Source organism: Zootoca vivipara, chromosome 11 (genome assembly GCF_963506605.1).
Source record: "Zootoca vivipara chromosome 11, rZooViv1.1, whole genome shotgun sequence".
Taxonomy (NCBI): domain Eukaryota; kingdom Metazoa; phylum Chordata; class Lepidosauria; order Squamata; family Lacertidae; genus Zootoca; species Zootoca vivipara.
In genome coordinates, this window is record NC_083286.1 from 6,725,901 (window position 1) to 6,741,475 (window position 15,575).

Here is a 15,575-nt window from a genome sequence, read left to right on the forward strand (position 1 = left end):
TTTCTGAAAAGATTCAAAGATCAGGCATAACACTAACCTTGGTTATTAAAAACAAAGCACAAAACTCAAAGAGGCATTCACTTCTACAACATTTATGCAGCATTAGTGCATGGCAGCACTTGGCTTTGTCTAATTGCCCGCCTTTGTTTGCCCAAGGTGTTCAGTATTTGCTTTGGAATTCAGTGTGGGAATGTGACACAAGCGCAGGTGTACCTGCTACAGCAGTTGACCTTCAGTTTGTTTTCCTCCCTAGCCACAGTCCTAAGCACACTCCTTTTCTCAGAAATTCACCAGCAGGAGCTGGCACACTTTCATGCAATGAGATCTGGCACTTTAAACAAACATCGTTTTGTTTTCATTTTTCCTATTTAAGGAAGTAAGTAGCAAAATGAGCAGGAAGCTTAATTTTTCTGTAGAAAAATGTCAAGGCTCCTTCATTATCCAAAGATAAGAAGCCATGGCTCTGTAGCCAGAAATGGCTCACACAGTGGGGCAGAGCTGCTCTTTTCTAGCTTCTCAGCGGGAAAGTTGCTCTTGCCTACCAGTAGGAGCAGGAGGGGTAAAGCGGCAGGGAGACTGGCACAGTGCAAACACACCAGCAGGAGTGCAGGAATGGCTTCACCAGTGCATTTGCACCACTCCAACCTCCCTCCCCCTGCCTCGCTGGATGCAGTAGCAACCTACCTGCCCAGAAGGTAGTATAGCAGCTCTGCCCCCGCCCCTCCATGGCAGGTTGGATCCAGATCTTCTGTGAACAGAAGGCATCCTTCTGTTCATAGAAGTGACTTGGATTCAGCAAAGGATTCTGCTGGGGGGGGATGATTTTTGCTGACAATAAGTAGACGATAGATAGATGTGGATTTACCTATTTTTGAGGCAGGAAAACTTACACAATATGTATAACTGCCTGTATCACAGTGCTAATTCTTTTCAGAGTAAACCCACTGAAATGAATAGACCTAAGCTAATCATGTTGATTAATTTCAATGGGCCTACTCTGAGTATGACTGACAATGGATTCAACACAACAGGTTCCAATAGGTATCACAGGCATGGCTCTACTGATGCGATGGCTGCTCACGCCATTAGTGTCACATTACAGTATATGTTCCAAGTTGGCAGAGAGCAAGCACCAGGAAGAGCAGTGAGTGGGGGGGGCAATGGGGTGGGGGAGGACACAGAGCTGTGTGCACCATTTCGGCCGCCTGGCACCCTGAAAGCAAGCCTTCTGCCCTCAGATGTCTCATCACCACTACTGAAGTAATTTTCATCTGCCCGTACAGTCAGTTTCTGTGTGTAGAATTGGAAGGGGGGATTTTTCTGGACCCACAGGCATATATCAAATTTTGAGGGTGTGGAGGCGCCAGTCAAAAAAATAGCTGCTATGTGGGGATGTGACATAACAAAATGGCTGCCAGGGAGTGTGTGGTGTAAGACAAAATTAGACAAGACGGCCTCCCTAACAATCTTATGCTTACCATACTAAGTCAACAATGACCTACTGGTCCTGATCATTAACTGGTCCTGAATATTGATTTACACAAACATACACTGATGCTGTTGCTATCTAATAGCAGCAAGGAACATTCCTCAGAACCACTACAAGGTGCCCATACCTGATCTCATTTCACAGAAATTGCTTAGAAGGTGCTTTCACATTTTGCTCAATAACTTTCTTTTTAGGAGGACTAGGGACTCCCCGCCCCCCCCCCAATGAAACCTCAGAACCTGGATCACCTGCCCAGGGCACCAGTGAAAGCCTTTGCAGGCACCATGGTGCCTGAATTTACCAGGTTGGTTACCTTAGGCCCTACTATTTACCCATTCCCAAAGTACTTACAGAACGACTCATCTCCTGCAAGCCGATAAAAACGTTGACAAACTTGGGAAACCTGAGTAATATCTTTCTGAGTCAGCAGCGAGAAGATGCAAAGCCACAATTCATCAGGAAGAAGGAGCCATGGTAAAAGCTTGCTGTCACTATGCCATTCCTGAAAATCAAAAAGATTCCTGTGTGTTGTGCCAAATAATTGGGGGGCAGAATGCAGCCAATCTACTACAAAGTAATGACAGACACCTGAGCAAGACAGCAAGGAAATAAAACTCACTTGATCCAATTTTAAAACTGTATTTTCTTTGTCTCACTAGCAGCTGTGAGGAGCCTATTTTTGATGGCACAGAAACAGGCCAGTCTCCTATGTTAAAAATTTGTTTCCAAAACTTCTTCTATTTTACTCAGCACACAAAATATACTTACCATGAAATATACTTACCATATTTATTTCATCATATTCTTTAACAGCAGTTTCGTGCTCCTGTCTGAGTTCTGTCCCTGTGGAAGCAAAAAGGTTTTACTTGGGATCCCCTAAAGTTGCACTAATTCGGCAAACCTTTCAGAATCCTTTTGATCAGAATATTACATAACTTGACCTTATCTGAATTGCATTGTGCCTCAAAAAAATCTGTGGCCTGAATATTTTTAATACCAGGCAATAACAGACATATGGGACACGGGTGGCACTGTGGTCTAAACCACAGAGCCTAGGGCTTGCCGATCAGAAGGTCGGCGGTTCGAATCCCCACGATGGGGTGAGCTCCCGTTGCTCGGTCCCTGCTCCTGCCAACCTAGCAGTTCAAAAGCACGTCAAAGTGCAAGTAGATAAATAGGTACCGCTCTGGCAGGAAGGTAAACGGCGTTTACGTGCGCTGCTCTGGTTCTCCAGAAGCAGCTTAGTCATAATGGCCACATGACCCGGAAGTTGTCTGCGGATGAATGCCGGCTCCCTCGGCCAGTAAAGCAAGATGAGCACTGCAATCCCAGAGTTGTCCACAACTGGACGTAACGGTCAGGGGTCCCTTTACCTTTACCTTTATAACAGACATAAGCCTATAAGAATTACTGCACAGCAATGGGTTCCACTGTAACTGCAAACAGTGAAGCTATTTTAGAAAAGCCCAGTATTCCAAGGGGATCATGTCAACTTTTGCATTGTGACTATATATAGTTCATCTATGAATTAAAAAATTGTAAGCCCTTTACCCAAGGAGAGGTTTGGGGTATTTTTTTCACATGACACCTTCTGCTTGCTTCAGGAGCTCATTGGCAAATCAACTCAGCTCTGGCAAAGCAAGGAGGAGGAGGAGGAGGAGGAGGAGGAGGAGGAGGAGGAGGAGGAACTGACAAGCTCCAAATTAATAAATAAATAATCAATTAATCAATGGAGGTGCTGGATGCAAAAACACCCTCATGCTCCACATTTGTCTCCATTGAATTCTCCATGCAGGGATCAACAAGGATCACAGAATAATATTCTGCAAGTATGTCACCCACCTCCACAAAATGCTCGGTGGTAGAGCACTTACTGTATTTTGCATACCCCAGGTTCAAACCATGGCATCTCCGGGTAAGATAGGGGAAAGGAAGATTCGTGTTCAAATTCCTGGATGGGCTGCTGACTGTCAACAGACCATATTGAGCTAGATAGACCCTTTATCTTGGTATAAGATGGCTTCTTATGTTCTTGTCACCAGAGTGCAGCTTCTCAGTCTCACCCTGAAACCTTTGTACATGTATGCCCAGTGCTTTTTTTTCTAAAAGAAATGTTTAGGGATACTCTCATTTTCCAACAAATTGTAAATTGTGATGCCATAATTCAGCTATTTCTTACGGGCGCAGAAGCTGAGATGGGCATACCAAGCTTTCCTACCTATTTCATTGAAAATAAGTAAAATTCCCCATTGAAATAAATGGAGGAGCTTGCACAAGCAAGAGAGCTGTGAGGGCAGGCACGTGTTTTTTGTCCGGACTGTAGATTTTCTGAACGCAGTTACTCTTCCAGAGAAATGAGAAAATACACACTCATCATATTTGTCCAACTGATTCACATGCTTGTCCAACTGATTCACACATATACATCTTCCTTTTCACTAAAGTGGACAGTGCAGATTGCCCAATGATGGATATCACATGCTAAATGCATTAGGACCAAAATCTACTGTGCTGCTTTAGGTGAGGCCCTGAAGATTATGCATACCCAATTGGGGTTTGGGGTTTTTTTTCTGTATACAATTGGTTTCACTTCTATGAAAAAACAAAAGAGATATGCCCCCCCATCACAGAATGACTGACAGCTGTATATCAGTTCACAATATATATACAGACATTCACTTACATGCATTTGCATTTTTAAGAAAACTTTTCCTTGTGTTCTGATTATTAGATGTTTTCTTCTGATCTTTACATGGTACAGTTGTTTCAGAGATGGAATGCATACTGGACTGTTTACAAGGGTTGCAGCCTATATTAAAGCAGAAATGTGTAACTGGGGGGGGGAGCTTATTGGAGCAATATATCCTATTCTACAGACATTTAGGTACAAGATTAAAAAAAAAAATTCTGAGTCAAATCATCCAGGATGTCTGACATCATCTGCCAGAATTACAGCAGACACAGGTCTTCCTGCCACGTCTCAATCTGAAGCCTTCCACAATGCAGAGCATGAGGAATAAGGGGGGCACCTCTCATTTCCTGCAAGGACAGTGCCAACTGCCACAATCCTGCACCCCTTTCACATGCAATGCATGGAAACAAATATGAGAACAGAGGCTTTGACACCAAGTAGGTCACTCCAGATTTCACACACCTGAAGATGGACGGCTCTGCGACTTATAACTTCCTTTCCTTGTTCTTTCACTGGTCTGTGCTGGTCTTTGAGTATATTGTGATCTATTGAAAGAAAAACAAACAAAAGTGAATGAAAAAATACTCCACAAGAGCCAATATGGATGGATGGAGTGTTTGACTTTGAAAAGCATTCCCCAGCCTGGGGCCCTCTAAATATTTTGCACTTCAACTCTCATCAACCCCAACCAGCATAGCCAATAGTCAGGATGATGGGAGATGTAGTTGAAAATGAATATGGAGGGCACCAGGTTGGGGAAAGATGACATCTATGTTGGATATATGGCTTCAATTCCTTTCTCATTCTTGGGTAAGACAGTGACACAGTTCAGACATAAACCATGGCTTATCATTTGCTATCACTCGAAGAATGATTTATATCATCACATTCCCCTTCCTTGTCCCTTCCTATATGAATCTATTCTTGCTTCTCACATCCAAACCAAGAAACCATGGTTTAGTTGGGACTTACAAACCAGAAGATAAAACCAGGTTCAGTAGTCACAGGAAACTGTAATCAAGAGATAGACTTGCCAAAGCAAAGTATTGTTTTATTGTTAAAAAGGATGGTTGTTTTTTAATTGTGTGTGTAGGTCACCTGGACACATTCAGATTAGGCAACAAATGGAATACAAAGGATAAATAAATATGCAGGAAAGGATGGAACACACAGGCACATGGCCAATAAACCAAGGTTTAATCAGCTCAAAATTATCATGCTTGAACTGAGCCACTGTCCCCTCTAAAGTATCTAAAAAGAAAGAATAATAGTGACCTTTCTCGCAATATTTTTGTGGAGAAGGGCTTTCAGTTGGGCAAACTACAGATTAAGAACATACATGTTTATCTTTGAGGGGTTATTAAATTTTTAAAGAAAAGAACAAAATATTAAACATAGCTATTTATAGTAACAGGGATTAGATTGTAAGTACTTTACACATCCTTAATGCTTGCAAAAGACACCTAATATTGCTGTTTCCGTAAAACACAAACTTATTTAAATTATAATTAATCAGTTAAAAAAGGCAAATAATGTATTTTAATTGCTTAAATTAATTCACACAAAAGATATTCCAAAAGAAAAAATGATCAGCTAACCTCTGCCTATGTAAGCACAAAACATGATGAATATATTCATCACTGATGAAACCCATACATTTTGATAACCCATAATTATGATGCTGAAAAAATGTACGCATAGGTGTAGAAAGTTATTACAACTGTTATTAAGGTTTCTTGTATCAGTTCTAATGAAACTCATTCCCAACTAGTTACAGGTAGGTAGCCATGTTGGTCTGACGTAGTCGAAACAAAATTAAAAAAATTCCTTCCAGCAGCACCTTAGAGAAACTCATTCCCAACTAGCCTTTTAAATTAAATGAGAAGAGGTCTGCAGGAAAAACCACAGTATATCAAAGTTCTCTTTAAGACATAAACCATAGTTTTTAAGCGCTAGTCTATTAGTTCCTATGTAAAACTTTAATCTTGACATCATTGGAAATTAAGACAGACATTTCACTTAGGCTATCTGCAGGGAATCAGGGTAAATGCGTCCCCCTTTCAAAAGCCAACAAGACATTCAATAACACATCACAGGATGGAAAATATTAAAACATAAAAAACAAACCTTGGCTTCAGCTCTCTCTGTGTGAAAGATGCACATGCAGTTATGGATCTCTTGGAACACCTCTTAGGACCAACTGCATCTATGCTGATTTTCATGGCCCCTGAAAGCTTCTTGCCTTCAAAGCACGATGCAGTCACAGTTAGTTCCATAGTCATAACAATAAAAGCATACTCAAGGGATATGAGATAACCATCTATAAACATGGATGCGTATTTCCATATGAGGTAAAGGTAAAGGACCCCTGGATGGTTAAGTCCAGTGACTGGGGTGTGGCGCCCACTTTGCTTCAGGCTGAGGAAGGTGGCATTTGTCCAGACAGCTTTCTGAGTCATGTGGCCAGCATGACTAAACTGCTTCTGGTGCAACAGAAACACCGTTTACCTTCCCACCACAGCAGTACCTATTTATCTGGGACAAAGCAACAGGAGTTCACCCCATTGCATGGACTCAAACTGCCGACTTTCTGATCGGCAAGCCCAAGAGACTCAGCGGTTTAGACCACAGCGGCAATATTTTCGTATGAATTCATTCCCAAATACAGTATACATTCAGACCATCTTCTCTTTTAATCCACTGCCAAGCATAAGGCATGGATGGTACACAAGCCAACTTAAAATGGACAAAACAGATATGGCCCATGAGATCCATAGTGAGTTCTCCCAACGTTTTCATGAAACAAATTAAAAAGTAAACCTCAAAAACAGCTGTGGATGCTCTGATTTTGACAGCAGAGGTGGTGCTAGGGAGAAAGTGTTTAACTCTTCTCCCAACTACTTCCACAATCAATCTCCCCTCTCCCAACTGCTATTAGCTCTGCTTGGGAGGTGAAAACAGGCATGATAAAGGGAGTTGAAGGGAGATTCAGTCACAAAATCATTACAGAAAGGGAAAGGGTAAACTGCACTCCCTTAGAGCACACCTTCTGTTCCAATCGAAAACAGAGCTCTGATCCAGCTGCTTTTTGATTATGACGAAGTGTTGGGAGAACAGACCATAGAGTTCCCACAACACACTTGTTTTCACATTCTCCTTACATGAGTGACCAGAAGAGGACTTCCACCACTGTTATCAAGAGTGGTGTCATAGCAATTAGACTAAGCAATAACCAGCCTGGCTTGAAACCAGCCTTCCTAAGCTTTATGCTGATCTTGATGTAAACAGTTGTTTTGGCCATGCACTCCTGCTTGTACTTCGCCTTCTTTTTCTGCCCATGCATTATTGCAGAGGCATAGGAGCCATTTCCATGATGTGACACAACCTCAAATGAACCCAGAGCTGAGTTGGGGCAGTGTCATCTAGTTCACCCCACCCAATATTGATTCCACACTATAAACATTACTAGAGTAGCATGGGACCAGGTCACTCAGAATTCTTCTGTTATTAAGTAGAATCATAACAAATAAATAATATACTGTATTGGGAAAGATATTCATTGATAATTCCCAGCATTTACTAGCCTATTTTGAGAAATGCCAATCCTTTTGCTAGGAATGGATGGATCAGTCTATTTACAGTGTGTCTCAGTTCTGCATGTGGCCAGTTCCAGGGATGTTCTGCCCCATATTATTGGTTGTTTCTGAAAAGCCACATAAAAATGTGGATTTTTAAATATTCTTTGATTATTATGAGGTGGTCAAAGGGCTGCCTCCATCTTTTTGTGAAGGTCCAAGCCACTCCAAGTGGCTAGAAAGCCCTGGGGGCTGATGAGTACATTAACAGGCAGATATCTCTTCCCCCATACAAAGTCCCTGAGAAAGGAGGCACATCATCATTAGAGCAATTTTCAAACTCATTTTGCACACACATAGTAGCCTCTGGGTGCGACAGAAGCTTAACTGAAGGCACTTAAAAGTATGACGTGCAACCTATGGAAAGTGCAATCCTATGGTGCCTGCACTAGGTTGTTTGATACAAGCCTTTGCGTAGGCTACAAGTTTTAAAACATATTTTGTGTGTTAATGGGTTTACAAACGGGTTGAAGGCTATGTTTGTAACACAGAAAACTGAGATCACACAGACTGTGTATAAATAAAGCCATTTCCATGAAATTTGGCAGATATCTACTTATATTCCATGTTCACAACAATGTAGCTATTTTGACACATTATTTTATGCCAGGCATCCCCAAACTTCGGCCCTCCAGATGTTTTGGACTACAATTCCCATCATCCCTGACCACTGGTCCTGTTAGCTAGGGATCATGGGAGTTGTAGGTCAAAACATCTGGAGGGCCGAAGTTTGGGGGTGCCTGTTTTATGCAAAAGGGAAAGAAATCATATACCTCACAATCATATACATATACAATCATATACAATCATATACATCACAATCTTGCTAGACAACATCAGTCTATTTTTACCTTTCAAAATGTGCCCATTCTCCAATTGTTTCTTTTCCACCGATAATAGATTAGATAAATGTTCAGGGCTGTTACATGAAAAAGACGACTTTGATTCCTGTTTTTCAGGAAGGCTTTGCTGTTTTATAACCTCAGAACTTTTATCCTCACAGTAGCTTAGGTCATTGTTCGTATATTCAGTAGCCTTATGTGCATACATATTACCACCCTTATGGTAGTCGAGTGCAGATATTTTTGCTTCTTTAGAAATTCCAAAATGTTGTTGACAAGAAAGAAGATTGCCACCAACCTCTTGCTGAAGCCTTTTGGACTTATTGAGATAACTCAAATAGAAGTAATATTTTGCCAAAACACTATCACTGTGATTGGGATCAAACTGGGATTTGTTATTCCAAAATAGCGTCTCATCACCATCAGCTTTTATTCTTGGGACAAGAAAATCTTCTGTATTCTTTTTAGAACCTACTACTGATTTTGCAACACCCTCAGAAATATTTTCATGTCTATCACCGTGCACATATATTGGAACTGTATTGGACTTGTGTTCTACACTATCAGTAACCTGGAGAAGAATGTCTAACAAAACGCAGTCACTACTACTGCCCAAGTAAGTGTTTTTATAACTGTGATTCAAACAGACTGAAGTACTGTTTTCTGAAGGGTTCAATAATGTGTTCCCACAGAAACTCTTAATTTGCACGTCTGGATCTTTCATCAGGAATTTAAATTCTGTTTCCCTTTCCTCTCTGCTACAGTCATTTCCATTAGATGTACTATTTGCTTGTTGTTCTGTGATATTCTTCCTTTCTAGAGTTTTATCCATCCCTAGCATAGGCTCAGATTTAAATGCATTTTTCTGATCGACGCCTTTCTTTAGAGGCTGAAAGTCTGAAATCCTATCCCTTAATGCATCTTTTTTTACTTTGAGATGAAAAGGGATGTTTCTGTCTGTAGCCTCTCCAACAACATTGGTCCCACTGGAAGCTTTAGGTTTGAGAGTCCACATGAAATCCTTGCATTTGTGTTCTTTGATCTCCAAGAGCTTTTCTGTTCCTGGATTCCATTTTTGACAAATGTCAGAATTTTTGGTGAAGGAGTGTCTGCCTTCCAGCACAGGTAAATTGATGGGTTTAATATTTTCTGCCTCAAATAAGGCATTATTGTTAAGAGGGCTTGTGTGTTCCTTGCTCTCTGGTAGTTTTAGACAATCAATCTTCACATCTGCAAATTCCTCATCTGAACTATCACTGAGAGGAGGCCAAAAAAAAGTTTTATTTTTGTGCAGGTCCACTGTAATTGTACATGAATCATCAAGTTTACACACATTATGAGCATTTAAAGAACTGGCTTCTCTTGTGCTACTATGCATTTCATCCTCAACTTCACATTCTTCTGATATCTTGGTGGAAAGCATAATATCCCTTCCTTCTCTCTCAGGCTTAGTTGCTCGAGCAGAACTATTGCAAGGAGGAGGTGATGTATTACAACATAAAAAAGCAGGAGTACATCTTTCAGCCCGCGCTGAGCTATTTTCAGAGGTTATGAAAGGATTTAAAACATGTGCATGTAATAGCTTCGTTTCCAAATCGTCAGCATTTTTATTTATGGCATCTTCACCACTGCTCTTTTGAACCACTGTATCATAATCCAAGGTAGATTTTCCAGTTTCCTGCAGGTTGTCCCCAACAACAGATGTAGCATGAAACAATTCTGCCCAGCTTGCAACCATTCTGAGTTTCTGTGTCTCAGGAATGCTTGCATCCTCAAGTAGTTGATTATCCAATTTTGATATGTAGGTACTGCTTAAACATTTTCTGTGTTTTGGTTCATTTGTGTTACTTGTTTCTTGTTCCATTCTTGGATAGCTCACTCTAGAGAGTCTCTGAATTGAATGATTTCCTTTGCTTACCAACTTGTTGGGCTGCTGAAAGCCCATTCTAGCATTAGCTACAGAATGTAATGGGATACCTCTGGCCTTGACTGAATTTGGGCTATTGGCATCACCAACAGAGCCAGACATTGTCCTTCCATAGAAAGTTAGCGCTTATGTCGTAAGAATGTCAGGTTCTGTGTACCTGCCATATCAATTTCACTTCCAGCAAAGAGTGATTCTACCTTAGGAGACAGATGCTCCATCTGTTGAAACAAACAGAGATATACATGAAAGCTTTTCTAATTATTTATTGGCAGTGCAAACAGGATAGTCCACATGGGTAAAATGTATATTCTGTCATAAATTTTATAGTCAGGGCCACCTTCTTAACTTTTGCATTTGTCTAATAGGTAGGGATCACTAACAAGACTGTAGCAAAAACCAGGCCACTGAAAATCAAGAGAGTGTCAAGCAGTCAAGTTAATAGAAAAACAAAAATTCATTGTTTATTTATTTTAAATTGTTTTAATGTCTTGTAGTGAGATGTCCTAAAAACGCAGCTGTAAGATGGCTTATCAATACCATGCATGAAAAAACGAACAATATGATGGGAAAGGGCCCAATGAATTATTTGTACAAATGTTGCGATTTTGCTGAAGCTAAGCAGATCTAGTCCTAATTCTTACCTCTATAGCCTCAACTGCTATCAATATTGCTATAACCCCATGGGGTTTATTGGACTGTGCTGTGTGTGGCTGTGTGTGTGTGTGTGTGTGTGTGTGTGTGTGTGTATTTGTTGGGAGACCCCTTAGATACATATGCAGAATTCTCTGCTACTGAGTATCACTGCTAAATGTATAGGCACTCAGCCACCAAAGATTGTTATTAGAAGCAGCAAGTAGGCATGAAACAAAATGTTTCACTGAGTCACCTATTGAATAATATAAGCTAAGAGGAACTAGGACATTCCACTATTCTCTCTCCCCTCCCCACCCCACATTTTCTTTCCCAGCTGACAGTTACATTCTGGGGCAAGGGAGCATGACAAGTTCTCAGTGGTGAGTTTGGTTTTTGTCTAAGGGAGGCTTTGGGGGGGGGGCTTCAGGTGTTTCCCCAAAAATATTTTTGTCCTTTTCCAAGAATCAGGAATTCCCAAACAACACTGCACCCCCCCTCTTGATTCCTAGTAGTCCCAATTCTGTTACAATCTTGTCAGCTTCATATCTGAATTAACCGTTTTCAGGATTGAGGCCCAGAAATTATTTTAAAAGAAAACTAAGCTACTTCAACTACGTAGTCAAGAAGAGAAAGACATCAGTCTGGTGCAGTGGCAATTTGAGCTATGTGGAAGCTAAGTTCAGTTATGCACTTGGCCACAAAGCCAACTGGGTCATCTCGGGCAGGTCATTATCTCCCAGTGTAACTGACTAAGTAAGGCTGGTTGCTTTGACCTAAAGCACAGGTCTCCTTTTCTTGAATAAAGAAAAGGTGGGCTGTAACAAATCAAAACTGGACACATGTCTCTCATGTCAAATATAGTAATTACAGATGAACAAAATTGTGTATTCATTTTCAAAATAAAATATAGTCTCAAGCTGCCACCTAAAGGTGTAACTTGATTGTACTGCTTTATTATAATATTGTAGACAGGATATTAATTCAGTTCACTTATATTGCTTCAATATTGAGAAGGCCAGCCCATATGGGAAATAAATGTTAAGTCTAGGAGGAAGAGACAAAGATGAGGAAACAAAGACATCAAGGGGTGATTTGGAGAAGACAGGCAAAAAATAATGCGTACAGCTTGTTTTTTTCATTTCCCAGAAGGCACCAGTGACTTTTCAAAAAGAGGGTTAGATGAACTCATGTTGATGTGATTGCCTTGCGCTAATTAACAACCGAAGGCAATGAGTCCACTGTTACTTGGATCTTAAGACAGAGGGGAAAACATGTCTCACAGCATCAAAATTCCATGGTAGTGAGGCCATTGTGTGCTGTGTAAACCCTTTCCGTATGCCAACATGCTACTGTGTGAGGTTATATATAAATACAATATGCTTCAACTCCGTAACATATAAACAGGGCTTTTTTTTTTTTTAGAGTCAGAGCTCACTGGAGCTCAGCTCCGCCATTCGAAGAGAACAAGGGAGAAGTTTGTGGCCAAATCCAGCACCTCTAGCACTGTGCTGCATATATATCGAAGTTCAGTGAATGGACTCAGGCAGGGCCGGATTTAGGTTTGATGAGGCCCTAAGCTACTGAAGGTAATGGGGCCCTTTATATGTCCAGCTCTCCTTCGTCAACAATAAATTGCCGCTGTTTTTTGTGTTTAATATGTGCTATATGGTTTTTTATGGACCTCATAGGTATCTAAAGCCATTTGCACATAACAAAATATGTAGTTTATCAAAGTAATTGTTGGACTGAAATACAATTAAGAAGAAGTTGTATTTTATTTTTGCAAATGTACATCCAGTTTTTTTTCCCCTTTAAAATTTTAAACGTAAACCTAAGCACTGCACTCAGGTGCTGGATCCTGCCCAGAAACTGTAATGTGCTTTTTGGAACCCTGTTTTGTGGTTTAAAGGCAGCGTTTCTAGGTCTCAGGCGAGCATAGCTGCCAAGTTTTCCCTTTTCTCACGAGGAAGCCTATTCAGCATAATGGAATGTCCCTTAAATAAAGGGAGAACTTGGCAGCTATGCAGGCGAGTTTTCCTCCAACTCTGCGGGCCCAGAAGATCCCATCTCGCCCCACGCGCGTGTCCCTCGCCAAGTTCACACCTTCACAAAAGCGGCGAATTTCTGGTGAGGCGTGAGAGATTCACGCACAGAAAATGCACGGGGCTTCTGTGAGGTTGATTCCTCTTTTTACACGAAAGGGCAGAGAGAGAGCGGCAGAAGGAAAGGACCGCTCGCCTCAGCAAGTGCCCGAGAGCGGGGCGAACTAAGGGCCCGAAGGCGGGGCGAGGCCATGGCTGCATCGGTGGCTTCTCCTCTGAGGAGGAGGCGAGAGAGAAAGGGCTCCCCCCCCCCCCCGAGGGAGAAACTCTCGAGCCAACCGCGTCCCCGACGGGGGGTTACGACGAGTGGAAACGCACCTCCTCACCAAGCGGCAGAGGCCAGACTCCCGGGGCCGCCGCGCCGCGCCTGGGAAGGGCGGGATGCTCCTTTTCGGCGCAAGTCGCTCAGCGCGGGGCTCCGTCGGGGGAGAAGTTCGCCCGAGTTCGCGAGGCAGCCCCGTCCCGCGCGGCGCCTCTCCAGCCCGCGACCCGCAGGAGCAGCGAGGGAGGGAGGGAGGCTGCGGGTGGCGCCTCAGCCGCCTCCTTCTGCCTGCGGCGCGGGGCTCTTGTCCCCGTGGAAACCGACCGCCGGGGGTGGAGTCGGCAAAGCGGGCGCGAGGCGGGAGCCTCCAGAGAGGGACGTCGGGTTTTTCCCTCAGCGCTTCTCGATTCAGGGGCGCCAAGCGGCTCTCCCCGTTCCTCCCCGCGACGGTTTCGCGCGGTCCTTTCCCGCGAAGCAGTCGCCAGCTCGAGCCCGCTCCGGAAAGGGGGTCGTCGAGCTGCCTTGGCATATGGCGCAGGGGAGCCGCCACCGCCGGGCCGTTCTGTCGCTTCGCTGCCGGGGCGCCGCCAAATCCCCTGGGAACACATTGGACTTTCTTGCGAGTTCGACTTGCGGAGGAGAGGGAGGCTCGAGGGGCTTCGAGGAAAGGGAATAACACCGGCACTGTCCTGCTGGCTCCACTAGGAGGCGCCCTGACCCTGACAAAGAAAATGAGCTTGCTTCTTCCACTTTCTTGACGCTCATAGCAGTTGGGTGAGAGAGTTACGCCTTGCATAACTTGTCTACATCTGTAACACGCACACACACCCCAACTAAAATGCCCCAGATGCCTCAACCCTTCCTCCAACCCCTTGAGTATTTTGCTTACCCTGTTCTGAACCTTTTCCAGCTCTCTGGGCGAGGCAACCAGAACTGGACATGGTTTTGTTGCACAATGGCAGTATGAGATGGACAGCTTTCATTTTCGGTCTTGCCCCTGTAAGACTTCGTCTAATATCTCCAAATTATAGGAAGCATGAATGGGAGAGGTGCTCAGTGGCTCAATTTTTATATATTTTTAACCTTTGATTGCCATTACTGTCAGAAATGCCTCCACCATAGACGGCTGTGCTTCCTTATTTTGAACCCAAGGGCCCTGGAGTCCTACATAAAGACTGGCTGTAGTAGTGCACAAATACTTAAATTAATGAACATGACTAAGTTAAGTCTATTAATTTCACGGGGTCTCTTCTGAACAAACCTTAGTTGAACACCCCTCTCCAGTTTCTGTTTATTTATGTGGGAGTTCAAGCTTCAGCTTAAATTCCAAAACAAGTGCAGACACCAGTATTTTTCTCTATATAATCTGCTGTAGACTATGTAATCTATGTATCCAATATTTCCACAGTAAGATTGTCCTTTGCAATTTAAGCCATTGTTGCTAGTAGTCACAGCGTCAAGCTATTTTACTTTAGTTGTTCCACAGACATTTCAGTGATTCGCCAAAGACAGTGTGTTTCTTTTACAATCCCTATCTGTGTGTTTGTTGCCTGCATTTTTAAAAGCTGGTTTCAAAATAATGTTGGGGCAGGTAGCTTTGTTTTTCTCTTATTTTTCTAAGTGGGGAGGACCCATAACTGAGGGGTTCAGCCCATGCTGTGCATATAGGTTTCCCAGTCAACCCCTGCATTTCTAGTTAAAAGTATCACAGGCTGCAGGCCTGGAGAGATTTCTGCTTGGGTTCTTGTGAAAGCCTCGAGCCACAGGAGGCAACATTGGGCTGGATGGATTGACCAGTTATCCCTGTTTAAGGCAGTCCATACTATCACTGGACAATGTTTTAAGTGTGTTAAAAGTGTGGCACTTACTATAACAACTTCACGGTGAGTACCGGCACCGTTTTTTCTTTTAAAAAAAGCACTGATGGTCAGTAGCAAATTCCGTATGTGCTGCTGCTCTTGTGACAATGCCAATTGCTGCTGACCAACTGCAG

The 15,575-nt window shown here is 42.7% G+C and overlaps 1 protein-coding gene across 4 annotated transcripts in view; it reads right to left on the minus strand.

Annotated features, from left to right (window-relative positions):
• Positions 1-13,876, minus strand: part of LOC118076759 (uncharacterized) — a 49,649-nt gene extending 35,773 nt beyond the window's left edge. For 2 of the 4 annotated variants that reach the window (XM_035099744.2, XM_060280075.1), the window contains exons 1-7: positions 13,639-13,875; positions 8,668-10,803; positions 6,309-6,423; positions 4,644-4,726; positions 4,173-4,298; positions 2,274-2,332; positions 1,841-1,991 (exon numbers count right to left, since the gene is read on the minus strand). In XM_035099744.2, the coding sequence (XP_034955635.1) occupies positions 1,841-1,991; positions 2,274-2,332; positions 4,173-4,298; positions 4,644-4,726; positions 6,309-6,423; positions 8,668-10,687 (2,554 nt within the window). In that variant the 5' untranslated portion in view covers positions 10,688-10,803; positions 13,639-13,875. Of the gene's footprint in view, positions 1-1,840; positions 1,992-2,273; positions 2,333-4,172; positions 4,299-4,643; positions 4,727-6,308; positions 6,424-8,667; positions 10,804-13,638 lie in introns of all 4 variants that reach the window. The other 2 variants (XM_035099743.2, XM_035099745.2) reach the window with 2 other exon arrangements.
• Between the last annotated feature and the right edge of the window lie 1,699 nt (positions 13,877-15,575).